The following is a 14249-nucleotide window of genomic DNA, read 5'->3' as shown; positions in this document are numbered from 1 at the left end:
AAGAAAAACAATGTAGTTATTTTACTACCTTGTTTATTGTGCAAAAGGGAATCAACAAGGAAAGAGTAGGGAATCAACAATGAAAGAGTAGGGAATCACTTAGATTTACATACCAATCACCACCTGTAAAGTACTTTAATGACAATCATTAAATGGTATCCTGTCCTTACCTTTACCACAACTATTTTATTAGGTGATCTCACTGTAGGGTCACCTATTTATTAATACACATTAACATAATCTTTCCATTATGAAAAACTCTCTTTTAGAATGAATTAGGTCATCTTTTACTAAATGGTTTAAAATACTGGCATGGGCTGAGAGGAGCAAAATCACCAAAGGCGCTGTAGAAAATACAACAGAAACTACAAGCACGTTAAAACAGGAACGCAAATTATTTCAAGTGACATTGGGAGCGTTTATTTATTTTACAGTTTGTTTACCAGGATAGTCCATTGGGCCAAGAATTAGAAGTTATGTACCTACCATAACGTTCCATGTTAGTTGTCTTCTTCTCGCCTTCTTTCTTGCTGGATGGGTTTGTAGCCGATCCTCGGCTCCGACTCGGCCACTCTAAAAGCTCGAGAGCTAGTTCCCCCGGCTCGAGGCTCCCCTATATCCCACAATGCTAGGCGGTAACTCCTCAGATCTCGTTTGAAAGCTAAAGCCAGCAATAAAATTCCATAAGGAACAAAGAAAAAAACTCTTCTAGGTCTGTCCTGGCTAGGGGGAAGGAGAGTGGGACGCAAGAAAGAAGGCGAGAAGAAGACAACTAACATGGAACGTTATGGTAGGTACATAACTTCTAAATGTTAAGTTGTCAATCTCGCCTTCATTCTTGCTGGATGGGACCGCGTCCCTAGCACCTTGTCCCGGGTGGCCTATCGGTACAGACTCTTGAGTACAGTGGAACCAAAGTTGGCTCGGTCTCTAGAGGCCAAGTCCAACTTATAATGAGAAATGAAGGTATGGGGAGAAGCCCAAGTAGCTGCAGAACAAATCGAATCAATAGGCAGCCTATCTTGGAAAGCTACAGAAGTGGCTAAAGCTCTACTTGAATGAGCCCTGGGTTTGGATGGCAACCGTTGATGTCTTATCTCATACACTATGGTAATCAACGAAGTAAGCCATCTAGAGAGAGAGACTTTAGAGACTGGAAGGCCCATTTTATCTTCTGCATAAGAAACAAACAGTTGGTCAGATTTTCTGAATTGTTTGTCCCTGTCTAAATAGAACCTAAGTTGGCGATGAATATCTAAACAGTGTAATTTTTGTTCTGACCTATTAGAATAATTTGGGAAGAAAACAGGAAGCTCAATGGTTTGATTCAAATTTGCCAATGAAGCTACTTTGGGCAAAAAAGACGGGTTAGTACGCAAGGACACCCTGTCTTTATGAAATACCAGATAAGGGGGTCGACTACACAGAGCATGGAGTTCGGAGACTCTTCTAGCTGAGGTGATAGCTACCAAAAAGAGTGTCTTCCAAGAAAGTAACTTTATAGAACATGAAGCCGCAGGTTCAAAGGGGGGAAGAATTAAGGATGCCAGAACCAAGTTGAGATCCCATTGAGGAGGAGGATCTCTGATGGGTGGTTTAAGGAGAAAGACTCCAACATGAAAGTTCGATATTGCTGCCAATTGAACTCTAATGGTAGATGGGGACGAACCTGAGTGGAAAAGTTCGGCTAGAAAGTCTAGAACTGATTGAATAGAAGCAGTGAAAGGATCTATATTCTTTGACTGCGCCCAATAGGAAAAACGTTTCCACTTGCTATGATAAATCTTCCGAGTGGAAGATTTATGAGAGGCTATCAAGATATCTCTAACTGAGTGAGATATCAAAGGAAGCCTGGCTAAAGTCGGAATTGGAGGAACCACGCTGTGAGGTTCAGAGAGGGAAGGGAGTGGTGCAACTGACCCGACTGATGGGTCAAGAGGTCTGGAACTGGGTCCAGTTGCCAAGGTTGCTCCAACAGATAACGGTGGAGAAAAGGGAACCAAACCTGTCGAGGCCAGTAAGGGGCAATGAGGATCATGGAAGCTTCCTGAGCGATGGCTTTCTGTATCAGCTGGGATATCAGTGGGAAGGGTGGAAATGCATACAGAAGTCCCCGGGGCCAAACGTGTACTAGAGCGTGTCTGCTGGGGTGGCCTGGTTGGGGAAAGAGGGTGAAAAAATCGTCGCACTTGCTCTTTTGGGGAGTAGCGAAAAGGTCGCAGCAAGGGCTGCCCCACTTTCGAAAAACTTTCTCCAACACTGAATTGTTCAGAGACCACTCGTGAGGCATGAGAATAGCTCTGCTCAATTTGTCTGCAATCACACTGGACTTCCTGGGGATGTGCGTTGCTAACAGAAATCGCTGAGAAGAAATCGCCCATTGCCACAGTCTGAGAGCCTCTCGAAATAGGGGTAAGATCTGGTTCCGCCTTGTTTGTTGATGTACCACACTACAGACATGTTGTCTGTTTGAATTGCTATAGCTCCCTTGGGAAGAGAGTCTTGTAGGGCTTGCAACGCTAGAAGCACTGCTCTCATCTCTAGGACGTTTATATGCAAGTGGCACTCAAACGGTTGCCACATGCCCTGGACTGTCCTGCCCTGGAAATGCCCCCCCCACCCGATCAGGGAGGCGTCCGTTGTCACTGTAGCAACCGGAGGGGGAGGGACGAAAGGTCTCCCTAGGAGGAGCTGAGGAGATGTGATCCACCAAGAGAGATGATTCTTGCACGATTGAGTTATCCGAATAGGATGGGACATTGGGAGACTTTGGTAAGACCATTGTGTGAAGAGCATCCATTGTAAAATTCTCATATGGAAGCGAGCTTATGGTAGGAGAGGGATGGCCGCCATAATCCCTAAGACTTTCAGGATCAGTCTGGCTTTGACTTTGTTGCTCTGCAAGAGAAGAAAGACCTGTTTGTGTATGTCTGCTATCCTCTGCTCTGTGAGTCTGGCTGACATCTTGACTGTGTCTAGATTTGCGCCTATGAAGGTACTAACACGACAAGGCGACAAGACAGACTTTTCGTAGTTTACTGAAATGCCTAGCGCCTGACATGTGTGAAAAGTGTAGTCTCTGGCGAGAAGTAAAAGATGCTTGGTGGGGGCTGTAAGGAGCCAGTCGTCTAAATAAGGAAACACCTGGAATCCTTGTCGTCTCAGATGAGAGGCTATCACTGCCATGCATTTAGTAAACACTCGGGGGGCTGTAGTGAGACCAAAGGGCAGGGCTCTGAATTGAAAATGACTGGTTCCCAGCCTGAAGCGGAGAAACCTCCTGGAGCGTCGACTCATCTTGATGTGATAGTACGCATCCTGGAGATCTATCGAGCACATCCAGTTGTCTCGCCCCAAAAGGGGAAGAATGGACTGCAGCGTGACCATCCGGAACTTTGTTTTCTTGACAAACTTGTTCAAGTTGCTGAGATCCAAAATGGGTCTCCAGCCCCCTGTTTTCTTTGGAACCAAAAAGAATTTGGAGTAGATTCTGGATCCTACTTGGTCTGCTGGAACTGGTTGAATGGCTCTTTTTGCGAGCAGCTTTGAAATTTCTAATGCTGCTTGCTCCCTTTGACTGGGTGGAACGTCTGGAAGGGATTTTTTGGATTGCTTCAGAATGAAATGGAAAGGGATTCTGTAGCCTTCGGAAATGATAGACTGTACCCACTTGTCTTGAGTTAGGGATAGCCAGGCTTTTGGGTACAGTGACAACCTTCCCCCGACTGCCTCCGAAGGTGGACAGTTGGGCAACACCTCAGGGATGCTGAAAGGGCTTGTCGGAGAAGGATTCTCGACTGTCCTGATTCTGCGGGCCCCCTCTGCCTCTGGGACGGCGTCTACCATTGTTGTTCCCCCCTCTGCCTCTAGAGGGGAATCGACTCTGTGCATCAGGCAAGTCTCCTTGAGGTTGTTTGCGGAACCACATCTTTCCCCCCTTCTGACCTTTGGGGTAAGGTCTAGAAGGGGTAGAAAAACGGACTCCGATGGCAGAAAGAGTCTTGCCATCAGTCTCGCACCTAGTCAGGGTTTCCTTCACTTGAGGACCAAAGAGGGATGATCCATCAAAGGGGGAATTAGTGAAGGACGCCTTGAAAGGGTCCGTAAAGTTACAAAGCCGCATCCAGGCGTGCCTACGCAAGGCTACACCTGTACCTGCCGCTCTACTTGCTCCATCCGCCACATATGAAAGGAGGCGCATGGAGGAGTTGGTTATAGAATTAAGGATAGCCAGCTGAGAGTTCATCCTATCCTGAAAACCCACAGCTGTTGGGTCCTTCAACATTTCACTCGCTTCCTTGAGTAAGTCCCTCTGAAGTCGAGTAAAATGACACAGGTAATTCAGCGATCTCATAGTAAAGGTCGCTGACGAGAACATCCGCTTCCCGTACCTGTCCATCGACCTAGACTCCTTGTTAGGAGGATGAACAGGCACCGAAGGATCAGCTAACTCCTTCTTGGTGGCCGCAGCCACCACCACAGCATCAACAGAGACGCCTTTGGTTAAAAATACCTTGCCCTTGGAGGCCATAATGAATTTTGATGGTCTCCTGGGGGTGGGTTCCACTGAGTCAGGAGCCGCCCAAGCCTTCTTTGCCACCACTTGCATAAGGGGGTCAAAGGGAGGGGACACCCAGGAGGTGGAAGGGCGAGAGCCAAACGCCTCAAGGTACACTGATTCAACCTCTGAAGGGTTGAGGGCTGGCCAATTCCCCCTCTGTTTTAAGATTTCAAGGATGTCTGCAAAGGAGACATCTTCAGAGGGGGAACGAGGGGAACCTTCAGAATCCTCTAAATCAGTGTCAGAGGTGACAGACTCAGGGGAGTCAATGTGCATCCTCTTACACTGCCTCTTCCTAGGGGGCTCTCCTACAGGGTCAGGAGAGGCCTCGGAAGAGGAGGAGATCCCCACAGGGGAAACTTGAGGAGCTGGCTCTCTATGGTCAGGGATGAGAGAGTGAGTCGAAATCACCGGAGGCACCATAGGAGGAGGGGCAGAAAGAACCGACTGTGGAGTAGAACCTGGTTCTAACATGCTCCTCATGACTTCGAAGGCACCCCTGTCAGGCAAAGCCGGAGGTCTCCGTTCCGAAAAACTGAAAACCTCCCCCGGCACCGACAGTGATGGCTCCGAGGCTGATGTCGGAGCCGAACTCACCAGCGCCGAAGCACCGAGAGGGAGAGCGGGGTCGGACAAGGGTCCGATGCCACTCGCCCCCTCGGAGCCGACGAGGGAAGTCCGACGCCGAGATTCTTCCAAGGAAGACATCGGAGCAGATGACGGAACCAAAGACAAAGGTATCGGTTCCGACGCCACCACAGTCTCGGGTCCGAGCCGCCCCGGCTCCGAACTCAAAAGAGTCAGAGGAGGAATAGTTTGAGTGGTAGGAGTAGGTCTCGACTGCTGAGTCGGACTTTGAAGCATCTGGGCTAATGCCTCAGACTTAAGAAGTCAACTCACTACTCTCTGAAGGTCATGGTCCGATAACCTGGAAGACCTAGAAGAGTGGGATCTATGGCTCCGTTCAGACAGCAAGGGTGATGCTGGAGCCGAATGAACGGAGCCAATAGATGGAGATCGGCACCTCTTTCTAGATGTCGGTTCCGATAAAATAATCGGAGCCGACAGAGTAATGTCTTCCTCAGCTCAGGCCGGAGCCGAGGACACCGTAGGGGCTTGTATTCGAGTTCCATCGGCTCCGGCCGGAGCCGATGTTCGAACAGTTTTAGGGCCTCCAGACGACGGCTCAGAGGCTGGAGCCGAAGGTCTAGAAGGCTTAGAGGGCTTCCCCGATGACTGAGTCGAGGGACCCCCTCAGGCTTAAGTAAGCCCCTTAAAATAAGTTTATTTTTTCGCTCCTGCAGGACTCTAGGGCTGAAGCCATGGCAAACAGCACATGAGTCCTGCAGGTGCAAAGGTCCCAGGCAGTACACACAAGAAGTGTGACCGTCTGTCAGAGACATCTTCTGACAGCACGAGTCACACTTCTTAAAGCCTGAGACCTTTGATTCCTTAGACATATCTAAGGGGAAAGTGTAACACACAAGCACACACACACACACAGATTACACTTAGGTGTAAATTAAAAATTAATTTAAACAAATTATAGTAGTTAGAAGTAAAAATCCCTATAAAACACAGTCACTCACTATAGGAGGGAGGGACTGGGCCTAAGGCCCGAGGGAAAAAACTATAGATTTTGTGGAAAAAAGGGAATGTAAAGTTAACGGAAAAGGGATAAACTAATTTAGAACTAACTATTTATAAGAAAAACTAACTTTAAAGGGAAAAAAGGCTAAGAAACTAGTTCTTTACCAAAAAACTAACCTGAGCCGGTAGGAACACACCTCGATCGCTGTAGCGGTAAACGAGATCTGAGGAGTTACCGTCTAGCATTGTGGGATATAGGGGAGCCTCGAGCCGGTGGAACTAGCTCTCGAGCTTTTAGAGTGGCCGAGTCGGAGCCGAGGATCGGCTCCGAACCCATCCAGCAAGAATGAAGGCGAGATTGACAACTTAACATCAGCCCGTTTTCAATGGAGTACCGGGGAGAAAAGCTCCATGAACAGCAAAATAATATGACAACAACAGATTTACATTTATGTAATACTATTGAAGAACGATGGTATTACATAACATGATAAACAATCTACGATTGCAGTGAAAACGCAGTTAAAAAAGTAAAAGGTAAAATTACACACAAACACACACACGTGCACAAATAATTTGCTGACTCTGCACCCTTCTCAACCTACAAAAAAATGTATCACATCATAAAGAAGCTAAAAATAAGTACATACTGGTTGACCTGTTTTTGTAAAAACCTTACTACCTGCTTAATTTTGCAGGGAAAAGTTTGAAATTGCCAAGGCAGTTGTGCTCACAAAATGTTAGAACATGTATGTCTAGGATCTGCAACTTACCCAAGAAAAGACTCTGGCAAGAAAACCAGGTTTCCAAATATCTTGGTGCAGCCAGCAAAAGACTCAAGTATGGAAGAATTAAGCATTCTGACACCTTTCAGGTAATCCATACCCAAACCGTAACAAACTAAAAAAAGAAGAAAAAAAATATATGAGTTAAGGTGAGCTGAATTTACCCACTCTGTGTACATACTACATGCTGACTGACTACTGTTAGTATGTCTGGAGGAAGAATGTGACCCAAATTCACAATCTGCAGATATATCAGCTGCACAGAAAATCCCAGTAATGAAATACTGTTACTAAATCCAGTTTTTAGAATGACAACTTAATCAACACTGAGTAGACTATTATTTTATTTACTGATGAAATTAGCAGTCTAGGCAATAGAACACACCTTAAAATGCATACATAGGCCTTTATTTCCCCCCTTCCCAACTAATACAAACTTTTCTGGAAGTTCCAGTCAGTGACTAAGAATATTCCCCCACAATCAGATTGACAGCTAACAGGCAGGTGTCATACTACAATATCAGCCTTTAACTTTGCCCAACAACCTCGCGCCCTTTTTACATCACATAAAACACCTTAAAAAAAAGCCAGAAATCCAGCCTTATCCTCCTTCCCAGAGCCCACAATCTACACAATACAAACTCATTCCTGATACCTCATGTAGACGCTGGCTGTGGAAAGGATAGAGTGGCAAGGCCAAATACTAACCTACCCTAAACCAAAACTCTGGTTCTCCTCACATATCAACAAGCTGAATGGTTTGCCATTCATTTCCACACCAACACAAAGCTGGCCATTCGTACAACAGGAAACCTACATCATGATGTTTCACTACAACTACTTTCTGATTAGAAACTAAGCAGAAGAATGAAGAAGTAACCAAATGAATGAATGAAGTAAAACCAATATTTTGTGCTAATCCAAGTAGGTTTTAGCATGGTTGGTGCATACTGAAAATCTGACTCATAACTGCAACTCTCAAAACAGTGTGAACTTAAAAGACAAATATTGGCAACGGATACTAATTCCAAGACTGCAGTATTCTGGAGCATTCCCCCTACTTTAAGGTACAGTAATGTCAAAGTTAGTAGAGACAAGTAACATGGGGTGGGTGGCACAAGCCCTGCATTCAGTGGATGCAGGTTTAAGAACCCACCCCCGCAAAAACAAGTGTGAGTGTAACAACAAGTTTCAGAATTCACTCAACTTTCTTAACATTGCACTTAAATTTCAAAGTGTTGAGACTCATAGAAGTCTAGCATTTCTGATAAGTAGGCATGCCATACCATCTTATAAGAATGCACTATGCTTCCTGAAGATTATGTGCATCACAACACAACTCCTTTGTCTCTACCATCTCCTAATTTTTGTTATTCTTACTTCATGATCACTGCACCTCAGGGAAGGAGCAATCATTAAATACAGGAAGAGAAACCGGCTGCAGGCTGTGAGCTCAGAGAAGTTACAAAGCAATACATTATAGAACAAGGAGAGGCAGTGCCAAAATGCAGCACCCTTTTATCACATCCTCGTGGCTTTTTGGCTGGTCTTAGTACCATGAGAGCCCTATACACCCTCACTAATGGTACCATCATGCACATGGGCAAGGGACTTTTAACAAGTACTGTCTTCATGGACCTGACAAAAGCCATTGACCTGGTAGACTATCTTCTTCTATTAAACTCCTTTTCTTCAGCTGGAATCACACAAAACTCACTTTCATGGTTCATAAACTTCCAAATCATATCATCACACTTTGCTTCCTACACCTAATCTAAGGAGTACCTTAGGGATCCATCTTATCCCCTCTACTTTTTTCCTGTTTATCACCTACCTGTGGACCTCCCACAGCTGAGTATTGTTCTACAAGCAGATGACATGTCTACAGTGCCAAGCCATCCCACACCATCAAAGCAGAACTTGATAGACCTTTCCTTACTCTCTAATAAGTTATTCAAAAATAAACTTATGCTCAAAACCAAGACAAAATATGTAACCTTTAGTACCAAATACAAGCCTTTCACTATCCCCACTCAATGGGCCATTCAGCTTAGTAACGCAACAAGGTACCCCTAAAAACAACAACTTGCTTCATATACCCAAGTATCTAGCTTGACCAAAAACTAAACTTTCAACATCATATTTTTTCCACTAAATTAAAAGTCAGGTCACCACTCTTCTGGTCTAAAAATACCTCTCACTTCTTCTTCTCCCATGCTGTGAAAGCACCCAAAGGCAAAGGGATATGAACGGCTCTTCTAGAACACGGCCTCCAAATCATAGCCAATGTTTCCAAGAACATTTTAAATTCCCTCCAAACCACAGCTAATGTTTGTCTTTTCGGCTTTTTCCTGGTAAGGGGTCGCCAAAGCGGAACTCCTGTCCACTAATGATTGGCAGTAGATTTTTACGAAACGCCGAGGTACCAGCTCGACGCCCAACCTTCAAAGAAGGCACACCCATTTACGCACGCATGTCTTTCGAACGCTACCCAACAGTGGGGAGGACATGCAAACTCCACACAAAAGGCACTCCCAAGCCCAGCCGAGAATCGAACGGGAGAACCTCTTGCTGTGTGGTAACAACGCTACCACTGTACCAATAATGTTTGTAAATTCAACTCCCTGACCCCAGATTTGAACATCGCTACAATGTGCTTCAAAAGGCAAAATGTCTTCACATTAAACAAACGTGCACCCTACTTCTAGCCTGCCTCACCTACAAACTCTTAAACTTACAGACCTACCTTTTTTTGTGAAAGCATATTAACTAAAAGATACATTAGCTATAACTTAAAATCACAATCCCATGAGACCGCCTTTTTACTTACCCCCTAGGAACAAACTTTTCAATACTGACCAGATTTTCTCAACACTAGCCCCTATACATGGGAATCCCTCCCACTAACAATACAATGTCTCCTTTCTTATTAAGCCTCTTGTAACCAACTTGGAAAAAAAAAAAAACATTTTAATCATGGAGTCTCCTGTAAATGCTAAACAACAGGTAGCATGAATTTAGAACAATTCCACTCCTCTAGGGTTTCATTTTTACATACTATATTCTGTTATTCCTCCTATGAAGTTTCTCCTTAATCCCCATCTTCTCTCATCTTCCTTTCACACTACCTTAAAATTTCCTGTCATCTACCTTCCACTTCCCCTGTATACCTAATACTAAATATATTAAATATGTACACTATACATAACGTATGTTGTATTTAGACCCAGTTATGTACTTTGTCTTGCACTTTAATAATAGCTGTACTTTACATAAATATATATATATATATATATATATATATATATATATTTACACATGAATATGCGCACGCACAAACACACACATTTATTTACTTTTATTTATTTTAGATTTATTGACCGGGAATGTCCAACTGAGCTGGAATTGGCCCTTTTTCAGCGGAGGCCCAGGGAGAAAAGCTCCACGAACATCATAATGAGATTAACCATTAAAAAGAAAGTGAAAAATATTTACAGTACGTCAATAAATATAGCAGTATAACAAAGTAATAAAATTATGACAAATGAAGCAATAAGAAAAGAAATTCTCATGTAGTTACTGTTACTGTATACTGTATATTATGAATGAAGGCGAGAGATGAGAGATACTTATTTTTTAATAAAAGTTTTTGGAGGATACTGTGCATCGTAAAAGAACGCCAGGTGCAAGAGAGGTAAAGAAGGCTTTGAATCGCTAACAGGTATGAAAGTAGTAGAGGCATAGTAGGCAGACAGAGCACTATTTTAGGGATGGTAATAGAGAGTTAAGAAGGGTGGGTACAAAGACACAGCCAGTGACTTTTTAAATATTCTTTGGTAGCTGCTTTGAATTGTTTAAGTTGATTGAGGGACCGAATTTCTAATGGAAGCCTGTTCCAAGAAATGGTAGGATGGCAACTATAGAGGTCGCTGCCCATTTTGGTTTTGGGTTTATAGATTTAAAAAAGATCTTGGTCTGAGGTACGTAGAGATCTGGTGGGAGAATAATGAGAGATAGGACTGGTACAGTATGGAGTAAATAATCAGGAGCTGAGAGAGGAGAAGCCGGTGTGGTAATTCTAGCCAGTTTAAGTTTTTTAGTGACAGGCAGTGATGGGATTTATATGTTTGGTTTGCTGCAAATCTAGCTACTTTGTTATATGCTGATTCTAATTTAGTAAGGAGAGAGGAGTTGAGGTTTGTCAAGATTGGTGAGTTATACAATAGACTTGGTAGGAGGTAAGCATGAGAGAGGGTTACCTTTGCTTTGTTAGTGAGAAACTTTTTATTTCTATACAGGAGGCCGAGTTTTATGTGAGTCTTCTGAATATAGTTAACATGCAAGTCAAACTTAAGTTGATCACCTATGATGACACCTAATAGTTTTGTGCTTGATTCTACTTCGATGGGAGTGTTATTGACAGACTGAATAGAGAAGGTATGTTTAAGGTGGTTGACATTTATGGGTATGAAAAGTAGGAGTTTTGTTTTCTTTGAGTTCAGAATAAGCAGATTTTTTGAGAGCCAGGTTTCTACCGAGTTAAAGGATAGCTGGATGGTGGATACAAGTTCAGAGGGGGTGTCAGCAATGGTGATGACTGTAGAGTCATCAGCATATTGTACTAGGGAAGATTGGGGGCAGGAAGTATAGAGTTGATTGGTAAAGATATTGAAAAGTAATAGACCAAGAATAGAGCCTTGTGGGATGCCCATTTTAACAGAGAGAGAAGGGGAGAGAGCAGCAAGCCACTTAACTGATTGCAGTCAGTCAGTTGGATAGCTGGAAAACCAGGTAACAGTAGAAGTAGGGAAGTTAAGGTTAGACAGTTTAGATAGTAGAAGTGAGTGAGACACACTATCAATGGCTTTTGAAAGGTCTAAGAAAAGACAAGAGACATGTTTGTTCTTATCTCTGGCCACAGAAACACTGTTAAGGAAGGATATAAGGGCAGTAGTAGTGCTGTGTTTAGGGTGAAATCCATGTTGTGTGGGTATGAGCAGGTTTTCCTGATCTAGGTATTGCATGACTTGTTTATGTATGCATTTTTGCAATAATTTTGAGAGAGGGGATAGAATGGTGATAGGTCTAAAGTTAGTGATTTCAGTGAAGTTAACTCCTTTATGTATACGTAGAGTGTAAAATTCTTTCCAGATAGATGGGACCTTTGACTCAGTGATACAACGATTTATCAAAATAGATAGAGGGAAAGCAATTGAGTCAGTTGCTAACTGCAGGAAATAGGAAGGAATATTGTCAGCAGATGTAGAACAGGGTTTTAGTTTGGAGAGTAGAGATTTTATGTAGCTAGTAGGAACAGATGTAAGGCAGAAAAGTATTACAAGAGTTTGAAGTTGGAGAGGGTTCAAAGGAGTTAGTAGCCCAGTTCTTGAGTTTATGGTGTTAGTGGAAGAGGGGTCAGAGGGAAACATTTTAGATATGGAATCTATGAAGTGGTTATTAAAGATGGCAGCAGTTTCCTCTGGTGTCTTGTTGGGGCAGGGATTCGGGGAGGAAGGGTTTCCTGGATGCAATATTTGGTTAATAGAGTTACAGAATTTTTTCGGATTGGATCTCTGAGCTGTGGGAGGGTTAAAGTAGAATTCTTTTTTATCCTTAATAATGTGTTTTTTTTCTTTTTGTCAGATTTCTGAGTTCTTTGTACTTTTGTAAATCTGTGGGGAGCTTCGTTTTCACCCATGTTTTCCACATCTTGTCTCTAGATTTCATTAGGCTGCGAGTGGCGTTTGTAAGCCAGGGTGATATGTCTGATTTTACACAGACTGTGCGGAGAGGTGCAAGGCTATTGAGAATATTAAGAAAGGTAGAGTTAATGAGTGGACTGCTTCACTGAAGGGGAGTTGGGTTAGATAAGTCCAATTTATTCTAGAGAGGAGGGCTTTAAAAGTCTCTGGACAGAAGTTAGTTAGTTTGCAACAGGTAATATATCTGCGTGGCCTTGTAGAGTCAGGAGTGAATCTCAAAGCTTTTACAGGGCAGCGATCACTTATGGAGTTTGGGAGCGTTTCAGAGTTATATTTGTGGGGATCAGAGACAACTATCTAGTCTATAAGAGAGTTTGGGATATTTGGATTCTTGATATGGGTTGGTTCTGTTATAAATTGAGTAAACCCATGTAGGTTAATGGATGTGGTAGAGTTAGGAAAGCAAAGGGTAAGCCAGTTAATATTTACATCTCCAAGGTGGATGGTTTCATTAGGGATATTTTGTGAGAGGTATGAGAGAATATTTTCTAGTAGAGGAATCTTGTCCCCAGGAGGGATCTAGATGGCTGCTAGAGTGATAGTTATATAATTATTAAGTTTTAAGTTGGCTATTAGAATTTCAGCAGGAGAAAATAATGGGATAGATTTGTTACAAGATGTGAGGGTGAGTCGGTTAGAGTAGACTATAGCAACTCCACCCCTTTTTTTTCTTTTGGCGATCTCAGCGAAGGGTATTATAAACAGGTGGGAGTATTTGTTTATCTGAGTTTTGAGGCTTCAGCCAGGTTTCAGTTAAGGAGATTATATCAGGATTGTGGTTTGTGATCCAGGCATGGAATTCACTGACTTTGTTAAGTACACTTTGAATGTTCATAGAATAGAATGATATATGTTTATTGGGACATATGGGGGTGTGCTGTATTAGGGGTAGTAGCACTGTTGGTGGGAGAGTGCAGGGTAGGACCTGGATTAGGATAGATGTCCCCTGACAAGAATAAGGCAAGTGGCAGAAGGTAGAGATTGTTTTTGTGTGGGTGATAGTGGAGGAGTTTAGTTTTGCTTTTGGAGTAAACAGTGTAGGAAGGAGGAATTTTTATCCTAGGAAAAGGAGTATGCAAGGGGAAGATAGATGAGCAGATTACCAAAGACTGTAGTGGAAGAGAGATGTTATTTGCTTGGGTATTTGTGGGATTGCATACTGGAGTAAGTGGTAGCTATACGTGGTAAGACTACAGAGAAGAAGTAGGAGGCAGGTAGAGAATAGTGCATATTAAGAAAGTCATAATTATGTGGAAAGTAAAAGTCTTACAAATTGTAGAATCTAGTGCTAGAGTATTCTGGAAGGTTTTAGTGTTGGAAATATAACAGTGTTCAAGGACAGTGGAGCAGGTCTCCAGTAGAGGGAGTTGAAGAAGGTCAGTATCAATAGACAGCTGAAAGAGTGTAATGTCTGAGGTGTTTGACAGAAGGGGAGGAGCTTGGGAATTTGCTAGAAGACAGAACAGGGTGGATCTGGAGGGGAGGGAGTTCCAGTGAAGTTAGGTATAAAGGAAATGAAATGGGGATGGGTAGGGGAGCGGAGTGAGCCTG

The 14249-nt window shown here is 43.3% G+C and overlaps 1 protein-coding gene across 1 annotated transcript in view; it reads right to left on the bottom strand.

Moving 5' to 3' along the window:
- The window catches only part of ERBB2 (erb-b2 receptor tyrosine kinase 2), a 2110185-nt gene that overhangs the window by 1183122 nt on the left and 912814 nt on the right, over positions 1 to 14249 (bottom strand). The window contains exon 10 of the mRNA XM_044071955.1: positions 6925 to 7051. Within this exon, the coding sequence (XP_043927890.1) occupies positions 6925 to 7051 (127 nt within the window). The remainder of the gene's footprint in view (positions 1 to 6924; positions 7052 to 14249) is intronic.

This window comes from Protopterus annectens, chromosome 5.part0 (genome assembly GCF_019279795.1).
Source record: "Protopterus annectens isolate FY-2018-M chromosome 5.part0, PAN1.0, whole genome shotgun sequence".
Classification (NCBI taxonomy): Eukaryota; Metazoa; Chordata; order Ceratodontiformes; family Protopteridae; genus Protopterus; species Protopterus annectens.
The sequence above is the reverse complement of the archived record's forward strand: the minus strand, read 5'-3'. Positions and strand labels throughout refer to the sequence as shown.